The 16,301-nt window shown below is 45.2% G+C and overlaps 1 protein-coding gene across 8 annotated transcripts in view; it reads left to right on the forward strand.

Moving 5' to 3' along the window:
• The window catches only part of SMG7 (SMG7 nonsense mediated mRNA decay factor), a 53,169-nt gene extending 36,868 nt beyond the window's left edge, over positions 1 to 16,301 (forward strand). For 4 of the 8 annotated variants that reach the window (XM_065070809.1, XM_065070808.1, XM_065070810.1 and 1 more), the window contains 11 exons: positions 286 to 405; positions 650 to 1,085; positions 4,692 to 4,836; positions 5,887 to 6,275; positions 6,988 to 7,353; positions 8,824 to 8,973; positions 11,038 to 11,118; positions 11,766 to 11,925; positions 13,241 to 13,411; positions 13,495 to 13,646; positions 14,158 to 16,301. In XM_065070809.1, the coding sequence (XP_064926881.1) occupies positions 286 to 405; positions 650 to 1,085; positions 4,692 to 4,836; positions 5,887 to 6,275; positions 6,988 to 7,353; positions 8,824 to 8,973; positions 11,038 to 11,118; positions 11,766 to 11,925; positions 13,241 to 13,411; positions 13,495 to 13,646; positions 14,158 to 14,271 (2,284 nt within the window). In that variant the 3' untranslated portion in view covers positions 14,272 to 16,301. The remainder of the gene's footprint in view (positions 1 to 285; positions 406 to 649; positions 1,086 to 4,691; positions 4,837 to 5,886; positions 6,276 to 6,987; positions 7,354 to 8,823; positions 8,974 to 11,037; positions 11,119 to 11,765; positions 11,926 to 13,240; positions 13,412 to 13,494; positions 13,647 to 14,157) is intronic. The other 4 variants (XM_065070813.1, XM_065070812.1, XM_065070811.1 and 1 more) reach the window with 3 other exon arrangements.

Below are 16,301 nucleotides of genomic sequence, written 5' to 3' on the forward strand. Positions count from 1 at the left end.
TTCACTCAACTATTAATTTTGTGATTTTGATAATCACACAGATGAGCTTTTAGCCTTTTGTTTTTTAAAAAAGCCCACCAAACCTCTTAATGTAGATGTGTCTTACCGAAAGTGAATTACATCTGTAAATCAGACATCTGTGACATAGTATCTTTTGAATAGTATGTGGTGAAATTTCTCAGCTTCTAATAGAGTAATGCTGATCAGTTGTATTTCTAAAGAAATATGATGTTGCAAAGGGTAATTGTGTAATTAATATTATTCCCTCTCCTATGTCAACACTAGGAACTTGGATTTTTCCAAAGGCCACCAGGCGATTTCAGGAGATAAGGAAGGGCAGCAATGTCGGATACGGCAGCAGCGTCTGATCTTCACAGGCAAATGGATTGCTGATAACCAGCCGAGGTAATTGCGAGTAGCTTCTCTGTGTTTCACTTGCTGCTGTAAGCTTAGGTAAGGCGGGTGCTGGAGTTGGATGGTGTTTTTCTCACTATTCAACACAGCAATTAGATATAATGCAAATACAAGATGCTGACAGTGCCAGAACATGATCTGTGGGTCAGCATGCCTTTGCTGCATAGACTGATTATGATAAGGAATGTATTTGAAGTAATGTGCTTGCTTTTCAGTTCCTTTCTGTCTTTCTCAGGTTGATTCAGTGTGAAAATGAGGTAGGAAAGCTGCTGTTTTTGACAGAAATCCCGGAACTCTTACTAGAGGACCCTAGTGAAGCCAAAGAGAGTCTCGCCTTGCAGGAAACATCTATTGCAGAGCCGCTGTCTACAGACGGGAGCCCTGGCCTCAAATCAGTTCTGTCGTCTGGCAGAAGCCTCAACAACAACTGCGACGCAGGAGAAAAACCAATGGTCACGTTCAAAGAGAACATCAAGCCCCGGGAAATGAACAGAGAGCAAGGGCGAGTCTATCCCCCTAAAGACATAGGTAGGGAAAGACGGGACTATAGCAAAGGAATAGTAGCCAATAAGAATGATGGGAAGAAGGATAACAATAAAAGAAAGAACGAGACCAAGAAGTGCGGCTTGGATAAGATGCAGGAAGCAGGGAAGCAGAACGTGGCAGTTCAGGTAAGCCTTTAGATCAAAGGGATTCTGCATCTTAGGCAGTAAAAAAAAAATAGAAGCACGTGTATCTCAGACACTGGGTATTGGTGATTGTTGTGTCTCTGCCCTTTTTGGTGATGCTGTTTCAATTTATTGGGGAGGAAAAGGTAGGGAGCAATGACAGGTGATTTTGCTGTGTTAACTGTCTTATAAAACAGACTTCTACCTGTTGTTCCATAAATAATTCAGGCTACCGAGGCAGTTCACGTGGCCAGGTCTGCAGAACGCTCTTACCCATGCTAAGGAAGCGGGTAGTTTGCATTTTTGGTTCAGTTGACTTGTGCACATTCAATAAATTGGACACATGGCAAAAGCACCCGGTTGTTGATGTGGACTGAGATCCTCCGTACTGTGCACAGTCGGTTCCCCTCTGTGTGAGTCAGGAAAGCCACACTGCCTTTAAACCATCATCGTGTGCTCAGGCGCTCACTCAAAATTGTTTGTTTTTACAACAGCTGCTCTTTTATCAGGTGTATTTTTTCCCCTCTGTTTCTGTGAGCATTGCCTACAAAAACGCTCACCTTGTAAGCAGGTAGTGAATTTGCTGCTCTGGTTTTTGTCAAGCTGTAGTAAATAAGGGGTGGAGACTTTCAGGGCTGATCTGATCTGCATAGTTTGACTGCATCTCAATCATTCCCTGATGACGTCTGTAGGCATTTAGTGATAGTGATGGAACTCTATTATTTCCCTAGAAAAAGCGTGTCAATTCTTCCCTGCTCTTGCAAGTGGAAATTATTTCCTAGCGCACTTTTCGCCTCCCTTGCCTCTGTGTGAGCCTGTTGCTGCTTCCCAGGCCAGGTCTGCAAAATAATTTAAATCTTCCTCTTTACAGCTGCTCTGAAGGCCTGTGCAGTCAAGGTCTTTATTTTTCCTAGGTGAGAGAAACCAGCTCTTTTAGTCTTTCCAGCTTGTGCTGTTAGGACCCTTGGGTCGTTCTTGTTCTTCTGATTATTTGCTGTTAATCATCGTTACAAAACGAAAGGTCTGAACTGGCAGGACTTATGCGGTTGGTTTTGCAGGGGGTCCTACCAAGACAGGTGTAAAGGGGAGCAGCCCACAGAAACCATGTGGCAATTGTTCATGAGTCTGATGTCTGAAAACCCACTTGGGTAGGCGAGTTAGAATAGCAGGTTTGTGATTTATTTGTTGAACGCCTCTGGAATGTGGTTGCAGGCCTGAGCACAACTCCGGGTTTTAGCATTCATGCCCTTGTCTTGCAAAATAAGGACTTGAGGCTGATCAAACCCACTGGATCTTCTGAGGAATATGTGTAGTTTTTTGGATAGAGAAGAAAACTTAATTTTAACCCAGCTGATTTATCAGAAGCCGTCTTGTCTTAATACTAAGGGATAACCCAAGAAAAACTTATTTCAAAACCCAGCTGTAGCAGAATCTGTTTTGATGTGGTTGATCACTCAAATTCTCTTGCTGAACAGAAATTAATTTTGATTTTTTAGTTCCATCGGCTCGATTTGTCATGGAAACTGTTTCAATGAAATGCCTTTTGGTTTATATATTATAGTTTGGTGGACTTATTTATCCAGAGCTCCTCCAGAATATGGGGAGGGTCTGCTTTCCCCCGCAGTGAGGAGAAACCAGGGTAGGGTTTGTACAGATTGGTGCTCTGCTTTGGCCTTCCTGGAAATTTCAGACTTTATCTTCTCCACAGATCATTGCCTTTGGAAGTCTAAATGCTATTATACAAATGTTGCAGCTCTTACTTAGCAAAAATGTTAAGAAGGTTATACAGAATTAATTAGTCCTGTTTCACAGATCAGTGGAAAACTTGAGCACTCAGGATCGTGAAAGTGTCACATAGGTTGAATCTCTGTTCTCCAGGTAAAATAACGTTAGGTGCCAGGGGAGGTTTAGTGCAGACTTACTCAAGGTGTAATGTACTCTGTAGAACCGTGAACGGGTGCTTCTCCTGAGCACTGTGTGGGAACCCTCAGGCCAGGGTAAACACATGGTAGTACTGACACTTGGGGTGAGGTCAAGAAGGAGAAGGGAAGCAACTAAAAGTTGTCTGTCTTGATTGATCAATTATCGTTTTTAAAAGCTAAATAGCTAAAAATTATGTGGAAGGGTCTTTTGGAAGCCACTTTTGGAAATATGTTGTAGCAGCTTTGAGTTAATGATGGCCCAAAACTCATGTTTTGAAATCTAACAGCAGGAAGAGTGTCTTTAAATTCTCCGACATTGCTATGAAAGGATGCATAGATCTCAGTATGGGTGATAAAAACATTTGGCTCCTTGCGGAGCAAAAAGGGACAGCATGATGTAAGTTGAATATGCAGAATGCAATGAAGGGTGAAGGTGGGCAGTGAGTAGATGCAGCATGAGCAGGGGCTGCATCATTCCTGCTGCTTAGCATCAACCAGAACCTTGAGGTGGAGTTCCCTCCCGACTTGTTCTAGTGGGAGATGTAAAATACACCCAAACCTCCCAGTCTTACAATCTACTTTTTAAATTAAATGGGAAAAAAAAAAAAACAACAAACTGCACTCCCATAATTTTTAAATGGGGAAATTCAGAATTATTTGAAAAAGCACTTAAAGTGTTTGAATGCATCTACACCTTTACCACTGTATTTTGGCAGAAAAGACCTGCCCTCTAACTCCTTTCAAATAAACCTCGCGCAGTTTTGGTTTGTTTAGTTTGGATTTTGTTTTTTAATGTGGTCCCTGATAAAACCCCTTTCTTTCAACCACCCGTGAGGCTTGGTGTCAGGTCTGCTCCAGGGCCCTTTCTGTATTGCCCGGGTTCCTTGCTTGCTGTCTTTTTCCTGCCTGCTCCATCTTGCATTCCAGGCAGTTCTGCCGAGCTGAACAGAAAGGGCAAGTAGTCTTCCCCTCTGTCTTCCTCTCCAGGAAGACCCAGACCGCAGCAGACTGAGAATCAGGTAAAAATTCCATTCCATTCTTCTCTCTGCCTTTAACCGGTGCAGCTCTTTTAACAGAACATACAGCAGTTGTGCAGTAAACTGAAAGAGGTGAAGCCCTCCTGCTGTTTGTCTCGTATGTTCTCTGTCAGAAGGATTTTGTAGTATGCAGGAGTTTGTGCGTACGCTGTACCATATGGATTAGGCTGAAGGAGCTCCCTAGGAAGAAGGTGGTAGTGTTTGTTTTTTAAGGTGCTGCAGGTAAGTCTCATGAGTTAGTTTGAAGCAGTGCCCAGGGAGAAGCATAGTAGCACCTGCACTTTTTATTGTTGTTTTTAAGGCATTATGGATGAGCAGCATGGTAAGTTCTTTGTATGGTCTGAGGACAGTATTATTATTATTACATCCGCTTCCCACTCTCTCGCTAGAGAAGGATTCTGTTGCAGTTTTCTGGGTAGATATCCTCATTATGCTTTTGTGAGGCAAGGAGTGCCTGAGGACAGGCAGGGTAACCTGCTTGAGGTCAGCAAGGAGGGAACTGAGTTCCTGTGTTCCAAACCTCTCCCAGTGACTTAGGGAAAAGAAAATAATCTCTCAGACAGTCTGGGAGTTGATTTTTTGGCTTGAGATGTGAGGTGGGTAATTACAGGAAAAGTTACCTAATTTCTTCTTACTTTCTTTGGCATTAGGTGAAATCGCAGACGGAGATGAGGAAGACTCCGGTGCCTGAAGCCAGGAAAACACCTGTAACTCAGACGCCAAGTCAGGCCAGCAGTTCTCAGTTCATCCCCATTCATCACCCAGGAGCCTTCCCTCCCCTTCCTAGTCGACCAGGTAATTTGTGTCATTCTTTTGAAGTGTGATTTACTGTTGACTGCAAAGAAAATACTGTAATAGTGGTTGTTACAGCTTTTGAAGGTAGGAGCTGTTTTAACACACATGCATTCTCATATTGAGAGCCTTACAAAGTAGTAAAGAAGGGGCATAGCAGAACTGAAATGAGATACATAAGATTACTTATGCTTTGAAGTCATGTCTGTTGTGAAATCTGCCATCTTCCTTCTTGGTTAGTGGGTGTGAGATCAAGGACCTTCACCGTAGGCTGTTTCTGTACTTAGTCAAAACATGACAAAGTCTTCTGCTAGCTCAGGAGGAAGCATTCTCTGTGCACAGGACTCCATTACAAAAGATCAATCGCGCTGCTTTCTTCTTTAAAGTTCAGCTTCTTTTGTAGTGGTGCTCATGTTTCAAGCTGTAATTTGTCTGGTCTGATTTGCTGTAGTTGCCACATTGTGTGTTCCTGTTTTGTTGTGGAGTGTTCCTGTCATGCCTTGCTGTCTGTTTGCTCACAAAATAGCTGCAAGCTCCATCTTCCCTGCAGCGATTATGTGTAGTCACTCAATATATGATGGAGGGACATCTTCCCTGTCCCAAAGTCAGCATAAAATCTGGACCAAGACACAAAGAATTAAAGCTTGCCTTCTAAACCTGGCTTTTCAGTGTCAGCTACAGGAAAGGAATTGATCTTGCGGATACGAGGATTTGTTTGCTTACCATCTGTCTCTCTATCTCAATTAATCCAGAGACTGGTGATCCTTTGGGAGAGGAGGCAGTAGACTTATTGATTGCTTCTGTCTGTTGCTCCAGAAATTTAGTCCTTGAAAATGTGTGTTTGAGGGGGTGGGAACTCCATAATCGGGGGATTGGACTTGATGATCTTTCAAGGTCCCTTCCAACCCCTAACATTCTGTGATTCTGTAATGGTGAAGGAAAGAAGTAGCAGGAGAAAAAAAAGGAGGAGATTTGGGCAGAGTGGGGGTAGCCTGTGACTGTTCCAGATACTCTGCCAAATTGCGCTTAAAGTTGTGTTTTTATCTTCTGCAGGGTTTCCACCTCCGACCTACGTTGTCCCCCCTCCCGTGGCTTTCTCCATGAGCACGGGGTACACCTTCCCAGGTGGTGTTTCTGTCCCAGGAACCTTCCTCCAGCCCACAGCTCACTCGCCTGCGGGAAACCAGGTGCAAGGTGGGAAACAGTCCCACATTCCTTACAGCCAGCAACGGCCCTCCGGACCAGGGCCCATGACCCAGGGACCTCAGCAAACGCCACCTCCTACCCAGCAACCCCTCTCATCTTTACCAGCTCAGGCAACAGCACAGGCTCCAAGCCAGTTACAGGTCCAAGCTCTGGCCCAGCAACAGCAGCAACAGTCCCCTACAAAAGCTGTGCAGGGGCTGGGGAAGAGCCCGCCACACCACTCTGGGTTCCAGCAGGTAAACTTGACTAATGCAATGTGCTAAGCTTCACTTAAAAATAAACGACAACGTTCAGGGCTTGATGTTCCTGGATTACCTTTTCAAAACTGTCATTCAAGACCTTAGTGTGTGGAATTTTGATCTGTGAACTGGGCAAATTTGAAAAGGGATGAAATTTAGTGGGTATGAATGTAAGATTCTGTAAGTGAGAGGATGGTGGTTGTCTGTTTTCTGTGTTTATAGACAAGGTATGAAGGTGATATTTCTGATCAGGTATTTCTGTTTTAGTCCTTTCTAGTTTTCATGGGTGAGTAGAGAGGACTGAGTCTGAACCTTCACCTGCCCTCTCCCTTGGGCTAATTGGGTTGCAGTGTCAATTCTTAGTTTTATGCTCATGTCATGCAGGAGAAAATCTCCCTTCTGGCACATCTGGGCTTGATGGCGAGACCCCCCCTGGTGTTGTGGGCAGCAAAATGCTGGCTCAGTACCTTAGTAAAGGAGTTTCTAAAGCACAGGATTAGAGTAAGGATTATACTTGGCTGTTGGCATAAAGCTTGACATGGGAGTCTTAGCTGCCTATCGAGACTGTGCGTTTTGATGAATAACAGCAAATTAGGATGTTTGTGGAATGTCTGACAAGCAAACCAGACTGACAGTTTGAGTGGAGTTAGGCATTCGGTTAACATTAATTGTTCCTACCTGCTGGTGAAATTGTGTGTCTCTCTCCCAGTATCCGCAGACGGACTCGTCAAAGCAGCTCTGGAACCCGCCTCAAGTCCAAGGCTCACTGGGGAAGATCATGCCCGTAAAACAGTCCTATTACCTGCAGGCCCAGGACCCTCTAAAATTATTTGAACAGTCATTACAGCCTCCTGTGATGCAACAGCAACCTCTGGAGAAAAAAATGAAGCCTTTCCCAATGGAGCCATATAACCAGAACCCCTCAGAAGTCAAGGTGCCGGACTATTACTGGGACTCTTCCTATGGCCTGGCTGACAATCGGGTGATGGCGCAGCAGCCCAACATGGACCGCAGGGGAAAACGGCAAGGAGTCTTCCGCCCAGAGCAGGAGGCTGTCTCCAGGATGACCTTTGAGGTAAAAGATCCAAGCTATAAGTGGGGAAAACCAACGAGGCTCTGATATTCCTGACAACTCTAGGAGTTTGCCTGTTTCAGGGATGCCCTGTAGCCCCGAGTAGGTCAATGTGAGCTTATTTAATAGGGAGCTGAGTATCAATAAGTGGGATTCCAGCAAACAGTGATGAATTCTCCATTTTAGTTGGCTGGTTGTGGAGTCCAGCTCTTGGGGATTTGGTTTCAAGTAGGTGTAAGTCTTGTTCAGTGCAGATGCAACCGATCTTTGCACTATGTCCATCAGGTCGAGAAACATGGCAGCTGATAGTTTGGGGGGAAATTTCTTGTCCGGCAACTGGTGGAAACCATAAAAGCCATCCAGATAATTGTAGCTGAATTATTACCCTTTAGATGAACTCTTAACGCCTGTGTAGTTACGAGTGTGTTGAATGGCTGAGGCTGCAATAGTCAGATTGAGGCTGGAAATCGAGGTTGGTAGGAGCAGTCTTGTCTTGGATTATTTTCATTGTTTTTCCTGCAAATCCCACCATGCAGTGAGAGCTGAGCGACTTCTTTGCTCCTGGTCGCACGAACGGAATATTTCTGTTCACGCAGTTGTGCTTCACGTTGCTGTTTAATACATAAGAAAGATTGCAGGTTTTATAACAGTCCGTGAGTTGCCTGTGAGTGCTTTTGGTGATGTTTATAAGGAAACTTACACAGAGGCCTCTTTAAACCTTTGGTCAGATGTGTCTCTGTAAACACACTCGGGATTTTCAGGAGCTCATCTGAGATCGCTTGGCTTACCCCGCGGAGGGAAAAGCCAGACAATATACATGAGGCTGCTGCTACCCCGGTGTCAGGTTGTGGTTTATAGATGGAGCCTTGTTCTCATCCCTGAAAGGGAAACCAGCACAGTACGGACAGAAGCTGCCACTGTGATACTTGTGTTCTCAGCATCCTTCACAAAATTTGAGATGTCAGGTTTGACCAGCACTTTGCAGGGTTTTTCAGTCAGCTGTGTGTTGCCGTAGCAGCCGTTAGCAGTGGAAAGAAGCCTCCTGGGATTTAAACTCCACAAATAGAGGAGGGAGAAGAAAATGCAAATGTAGTTTTACTTGAAGCCTAAATTACTCCCAGGTCAGTTGTAGGAGAAAAATTTTAAAGTTCTATGTTCCTTGTCCTTGAAGGTGCAAGCAGGTTCAGTATTTGGCATGGACTGCAATGGGAAGCACATGCTCCACTGATTAAAACGAGCTGCCCGTCACTTTGATGATGCAGCACTACTCCTGGTGTATGTCAGACCACAAGGCTAGCCGTTTTCTGCTCAGCATTTTCTCTGTGCACCACTTTCTCACCTCTGCATGCCACCTTCTGCCTTCCTCTTGCTCTTTGCGCTCCTCCCGCTGTGCTTTTTTAGCCTCTCCTGGCCACCTTTTGCTGTTTCCCTCTCTGCTTTCTGTTGTCTCACTGTGCTCATTTCTGTCACTAGGACCCCAAGAGCTCCCCTCTGCTTCCTCCGGACCTGTTAAAGAGTCTGGCTGCCTTGGAGGAGGAGGAAGAGCTGATTTTCTCTAATCCTCCCGATCTTTACCCAGCTCTGCTGGGGCCTCTCGCCTCTCTTCCTGGACGAAGCCTCTTTGTATGTATTTGACGTTAATACTGCTGCTTCTCACTCTTAACTGGCATCTCTTTCTTCTGTGAAATCGTAAGAAATGTGCAGTTCCTTTCTCTCCCCCATCCCTCCCATCCACTTCCCTGCCTCACCCTTGAGCTACTCTTCATGCCAGAGCTCAGACCAGCCAGGGTGTAGCTCCCAGGCCTCCAAATTTGTTCAGAAATCTGAAGAACAGTTATTTCTAGGTACAGTCCACAGGAGAGACGTTGATGCATCGTTTAACGCACTCACTCTTCTGTAGTTGTATGGGCTTAGAAAACAGGGCACGGGGGAGCACAGATTCAGCTGCAGAAAGTCATCCGAATAAGAGTGGTTTATTACAATCTCTGCCTAGAAATTCCTTAAGCGCAGGGGAGCCTGCCCTGCTAAATGCAGAAGAGATTGTAAAAGAGCAAGATGATGGTCTTAGAAGAAAATTGCAAGCAGCTGCCTAAATAAACAGAAACTCCTGTAGAAATACAACCATTTTTGACGGACTGAGAGATTTTTTTCTCTTTTAATATTTATATATTAAAACCTTCCCAGCTGGAGGATCTGAGCTGCTGAATTTATAAATTGCCTCTGAAAACGCAGTATGCTTTTCTAGTATACCCACAAGCATGTACATTAAATAGTAGTATTTCAGATTAGTAGCAGTAACAAAGAAGAGTTCTACTCAAAATCTCTGATAAAGCCTGTTTCTCAATTATTTTACATGCCATCCCAAGGAGCCGCTAGCAAAATAGACACCTGTTTCTATCTCATTAGATACCTTTGCTGAGAAACTAATAGCTGCTTCTTCAGCAGCTCCCTTTGAAGCTCTTACGGTTGCTGTCTGCTGACAAATGGAAGGAAATTCTTCTCTGTGCTGTGTGGATATGCAGAGTGTGAATTTTGTCTGCCTTTTAAAATGTGCTTTCAAAGTATCGAGTTGTCGCTTTGGAAATCTAACAAGCTAGGAGCTGCTCGCCAAGAAAACCAGGCTGTTTGTCTTAGATTTACAGGATAAAAGCAAAGATGTTCCAGATACTGAGACAGTGGTAGAGAGAGGGATGCTAATTCAGTTTTTTGGTGTTTGAACAATAAATTAGAAAACATCTGGCGTGAGTGTGAGAGGACTTTTATTTGGAACAAGGCTACAGCTTTTGGTTTGGATCACACACAATTTTACTTGTGGCTTCGCTGGTTCTATGACTTGGTGATCCTGACGCTAAATTGAGTGGTGTTTGTTGTCCACCAGCCAGGTTTTATAATTTTGCTTCAATTTCTTTATCGATGATAACTGATCCTATTTCTTCTCTAAATAGGCTTGTTCCAGACACACTATTTTTCATTGCTTAATCATAAGAACCAAAGACAAAGCTGAGAAATATTATGCTGGAAATAACAGCTGTATGAGGGGGGCGTAGCTGAAGGAAAAGGTCACGGTCCATCATATCTTAACATGAAACCTGAGGGGAGTTTTGGAACCTCTGCTGTAAACACTGAGGATTTTTTCTTCCTCGCTACAGTCACTCGTAATGAAAATGAGAGAAACTCGGACTGTTTAGCCCAATTTAAAAAATCACAGCACTTGGCTGCTCTTACTCTCTAGGGATGCTTTCCAAACTGAAAAATTTTCTATTGATAACAATGTACAAGAGTCTAATTGTGTTTGAAGGGGTCCTGTCGTCACTGGGAAGGATCTTGTCTCATTTGTACAAGTTTTTACATAACCATAGTGTTGGTGTTTTTTGGCAGGAATCTCCCCTCTAGATATATCAGAGTATTCCACGTAAGATTTGAAAAGCTGTTCTGGTGGTGGGGTTTGCCCAAGGCTCACAGCTGTCATGCTTGTTGATTTTTAGATATTAATTAGTTAGTAAGGGGAAACAGTGATTTTTCTGTATTCATTAGTTTGCTTCCCCTGCCCTCCATGGTGCTGGAGCTAAAATACCAGGAAGGTTGTAAATGTGACCAAAAAACCCTTGGAAATTTCTGCAAGTGTGCTTTCCTCCTGCTCACTACACTGAACACTAACTGCTCCTTTCCCCTTTTTGGTTTCTGAAGAAGTCCCTGCTGGAAAAACCATCGGAATTGATGTCTCAGTCGTCATCTTTCCTGTCCCTCAGTGGATTTTCTCTTAATCAGGTAAGTCAGGACCAGAGTCTGCAGCCCTTTGCTATTTGAGCTTGCTATTTAGCTGTTAAAATAAAAAATACTGTGGCTAGTAAATAATAATGTGGCAGGAATGTGGCAATATCCTTTAATTTAGGCTAATGGAAAACCTGAAAGAAACCCATGCGGGTGCCTAATTTCAGTCCATATCAGCAAGGTTGTCTTTGCCTTGATCAGTTGTCTTCCCAAATTCATCCTCACTATGGTTCTGCAGACGTACCGGTGAATCTTGGAGCTCATGCACCCCTTGATCTTGGTAGAATCAAGGAACTGACTGAAAAGATGCATCTCAAAGTGTTGCAGTGTGGAGGTTTTTATTCTGGAGCTATGGGTTACCCCTTCTCTTCCAAAGAACCCAGCAGGGTCTTGATCTGCTTTTCTTTAGTATTGGGAATTTAAAGATGCTGTGAAAGCTTTGCAGTCCAGCCAGGAGAAATCTGTCCTGATTCAGAATGTGGTGAACTTTTTGTTAAATAAAATGAGCAAAGAAAATGGGTCTAGGGAGTGAAAATGGAATTAGGAAAATATTTTGACCTGTAATTGTTTCCTTTGTACAGTGTCAGTGTTTAAAAGAAATCCAGCACCTAAACTCTTACATTCTTTCCCCCTGCCCCCTCCAGGAAAGGTACCCAAATAACAGCATGTTCAATGAGGTATATGGGAAGAACATGAATACCAGCACAAAACCAGAAGTCACCCCTTCAGTTGCCCATCAGGAGACTTCACTGTATTCCCTCTTTGAAGGGACTCCGTGGTCTCCATCCCTTCCAGCCAGCTCAGGTAATCCTGCTATGATTTTACTTGTGTATAGTGAGTTTAAAGGATTTGAGTTAATTCTGAATCTACCGTAAGTTAAGTGTCACTGGAAATTAAAAAAAAAGAAAATAAAGCTGCTTAACAATGTCTGAAGATTTCTGTTTTTCTTTATGTATCCTCAGAAATATGAGGGGATTCTGTAATTAGTCTAGACTAAGAACCTGGATTTTAGTAGGAGTAGTTGACGTATTAAATCCTGAAATCTCCTTAACTTAGGTTCCTGAGAAGCATTTGGGAATAGGGCTTTAGTAACTCAAAAATCCTATACTTTCAGTGTTGCTTCTTTGGAAAAAACAGGAAGAACTGCATTTCATAATGTAGATCTTTGAAAGAAACCGTATGATTGAAGAATGTAGAGGAATATATGACAGCTCTGTTTGGTGTTTTTGGTGGTGGTGTTGTTACTGTAAAGCAGCCTACACAGCAAAACAGCTTTTTCCTTAGTCATTTTCTTAAAGGCATAAAAACCATTACAGTTACATCATGATTTTACTCTAAAAATCCAGAAGAGTGTGAAGGAAGGAATTAGTTGAGTCTAAGAAATGAGTGAATTTTAAATAACATCTGCACTGGATGAGAGGGGTTTTTTTTGGTCACACTAAGACTTTTGAAACCACCCAGGAATAACCCTTGTGGGTGAAATGGAGGGAGTTGCCAAGTGCTTTTATTTGAGCAGGGCTTATGGCTCACGTGGGTTCAGCTTCATCTCCCTGCACCTCGTTCAAGACGGCAGAGTCTCCTCTGGTGTCTTTGGGCATCGTTTTCTGCTGCCCACAGTCAAGTTTTTCTGCACTTGCTGTCCTCTTTTGCTCAGGATTGTGTTCTGGTCTGAATTGCTTTAAAATCCACAGAGGTATAAAACATTCCCAGCCTGGAGAGTTCAGGCTGTTAACTTGCAGACTCCTCGAGGTCTAAGCTTTATTTTTAGCAACTTGTCAAGCTTGGAAGCAGATATTTATTATTCTTTTCTTAGTTTGAGAAAAGTTATTCAAGAAACATGGGGAAAACCTATTTTGGGTAGCCAGTCCTCTTGAGTTTTCCTGGATTTGGGTGTTCCGGTAAGCATGTGGATGCATTAAACGTAGTCATTCTGTTCTCGTGTATGCACAAAAATTTCCACTTGCAACTTAGGAATTTGCATTATACTTGTGTAATGGAGGGAACAAAGCACTGGAGAAAACTGGGGAATGGCAGAATTTGCAGCAGCACCAAGAAACTCAAGCTCAGGAGGCTCCTGCCGTTTCTGTTGACCTTTCTCCTCTTGCCTTGTCATCACTAGATCATTCGACACCAGCCAGCCAGTCTCCTCACTCCTCCAACCCCAGCAGCTTGCCGAGCTCCCCTCCAACCCATAACCACAATTCTGTTCCCTTCTCCAACTTCGGACCCATCGGGACTCCGGACAACAGAGACAGGAGAGTCGCAGACCGCTGGAAAGCAGAGAAGCCAGGCAAGTGCTGGGCTGCTGACTCTCGGTGTTTATTTTGTGATGGCTTTGCTACATTCCTTTGAACTTGTCTCTCTTGTTTTTAGCAATGGGAGGGTTTGGTCTGGACTATCTCCCAGCAACATCGTCGTCTTCGGAGAGCAGCTGGCACCAGTCTGGTGCTCCCAGTGGCACCTGGGCAGCCCAGGGTCCCCCTGCCATGGAGGACTCCTCAGCTGTGCTTATGGAGAGCCTGAAGGTACGTTGGGCCAAAACTCAGCTCAGGGAACAGGTCCTTGCCTGTGGGGCTGGAAGATGCGGTGATGGGCTTTAGCCTAACAAGAGTCAGAGTTCAGCGTCAGAAATGAAAGGTTTTTCCTGCAGATTCGCTTACACGGGCAGCGTGGGAGGTGTTGACCACTGCTGGAAGGTGTCACAGTTTTCCAGTTCTTGCTGTTCTAGAATACTTTGCGGAACAAGACCAGGCTGGCAGAACTGGAAGAAATGATAGCGTTTGTTTTGACTAGTCTAAAATTAGTAATCGTTAATGTGGGATGAATTTTTATGGTAATGAGGGTTCTGGAGGAGGATCAGCTTCTTCTAGGGGAGCCTCTCTTCAGAAAGCCTTCTTTGAAGTCTGGCTAACTTTCATGATAAGCCAGGTAGGAGTGATAAAGAAGGAGAAAACAGAAAATTGTCTCTGCTTTCTCATCTGTAAGAGGAGGGCTGTGGAACGCGAGGAGGTACTAGTGTTGGCTGTTTGTTTTTAGTCCATCTGGTCCAGTTCCATGATGCACCCTGGCCCCTCAGCCCTGGAGCAGCTGTTAATGCAGCAGAAGCAGAAGCAGCAACGCGGACAAGGCACCATGAACCCACCGCACTGAGGAAGGAGGTGGCGACCCTTGCAAACGAAGGCTCCATAAACCATGGCATGTTGGGTTTGCAGGCCTGGCCTGTGCGGGTGGCAGCCCTCTCTTCTGTTCCTTGCCGTCAGGAGGGCGTAAGTGCTCCACCGACCCGCTGAGTGTGCACAAAACGTCTGCAGCGCAAGAAAACCGACACCAGGAACTCTCCCATCCCTGGGGCCACTGGAAGGAGAGAGGAACTGCTGTTTGTCTCACTCAGTGACCCGATATCACCGCCTCTCACCTTCTCCATCGTGCATGTCCCCGGCCACATGGGAAGCAAAAGCTGAGAACGAAGGGCAGATGGGAGAAGCCAACGAGAACTTCTCAATCCTTTTCCTCTCTTTTGGGGAGATAAAAATAGGAATCCATTAATGATTGCTTTGCTGACTGAGAATGTAGTTGAAAAATTACTCCTAAACATCTTTATTACTATCTCAGTAGTAAGATCACACTGAATTCTTCTGTACACGGACGTGCTTCGTAGTCAGTGTGTAGCAATGAAAGCCCCGGTTGCTGCTCCGGTCAGAGGTGGTTGGTGACGTGGTGGGGCTCTGTCTCTTGCGCTAGCGAAGGAGTTCCGTGAAGGAGAGTCTGGCACTTGACACCACTTCACCTGTTGCCCAAAGGCTTTGGCCAGCCTGTGGGTTGGGTTAGAGACTCCAGCATGAAATGCCCTCCTCTCAGGAGGTGTTTGAGCTGTCAGCGGTGACGCAGGGCATCGCAGAACTCTGCTGGACGAGCAAGTTAACTGCTACGGGGTTTTAAATTAATGTTTGATTCCTGTACATTTTACTGTAGCATAGTGGCTAGCCCCACAACGGGCAGGCTAGCCTGTGCACTCACCGCCTGACTCATTTTAATAGATAGGTAGAAAGCTTTCAATGGTTTTTGGTTTGTTTTGGGTTGTTGGTTTTTTTTCCTTTCTCTCTCCATCCTCCCATCTTCGCTGGACGCTAGTAGTTTCATTACCCACATGCAAATCTCGCAGAAAATAATCAGGGGTCCAGCAGGGCTGGGTAAAGCCGATGCCGGTCGGCCCGGACAGCGCGGAGTGTATGCACCCCTCAGCAGCTCTGCAGAAACCCATCCCCCCCCGCACCCCAAACCCCCAGCTGCAGCCCCAAATTTTCCGTTCCAGAATGAAATTCAAGGCACCCGTGGACCCACGTGTGTGAGCCGCACGCGGAAGAAAGCGTAGTGCTGTTCATAGGTGAAAAGGTGCAGAAGGGAAAAGGAGAACGTTTTATTTGCTATTTATTAGGGGGAAAGAAGACTGGAAGCTTCGTTAAAGAAAAGGACAGCGTTTTTGTTAGGTTTCCCGGGGAAGTTCTGGAAACAATCTCCATGTCCGTGTGCTGTGTTTGGCAGGAGGGGTTTTGTGATGATTCAGGATCTCTGGGCTGGAAATCAGCTGCAGGGCAAAGCACATGCAGGAGCTGAAGTGATGCTGGAGCCTGGGCAGCCCCAGAGAACACAAAAAGGGAAGAGGGAGGAGACACGATACCCCCCCGGGGGTACAAGCAGCTCCCCCACCATCTCCACCTTAGCGACATCCCTGTTCTTCGGTGCATTTTAAAGCTGTATTTCCTTTAAAAAGTCCAAAAAGTGAAGTTCCCACCCAGTGGTAAGATGAACCGAACCCCTCCGTACTTCTCTCCAGCCCCCCCGGTTTGTGTATCCAGCTGTGCACCCAAGGCAGCTGCCACATTCCCGTCTTCGAGCCATCACCGACTCTTGCACCCCAGACGCGCTAACCAGGTTCAGCAGCTCGCTCCAGCAGCGCCGGGGTCCCAGCCGCGCCGTTCCACTTGTGCATGAGCATCCGGCCTGGGGAAGGCATCCGACCCTCGGCTGGGACCCCCCTCCGGTGCCCGGGGGAGCAAGGGAAGGAGCCCCCGACAGAAACTGGTTTGTGTCGTAAGCTTTTTTTGTGTTTCTTGTCTGTCTGTGCAAGAACTGCAGCTGCTGAAATCAGCTTTGCCTTTAATTAAACCATGTTCTCTCCA

Source organism: Columba livia, chromosome 8 (assembly GCF_036013475.1).
Source record: "Columba livia isolate bColLiv1 breed racing homer chromosome 8, bColLiv1.pat.W.v2, whole genome shotgun sequence".
Lineage (NCBI taxonomy): Eukaryota > Metazoa > Chordata > Aves > Columbiformes > Columbidae > Columba > Columba livia.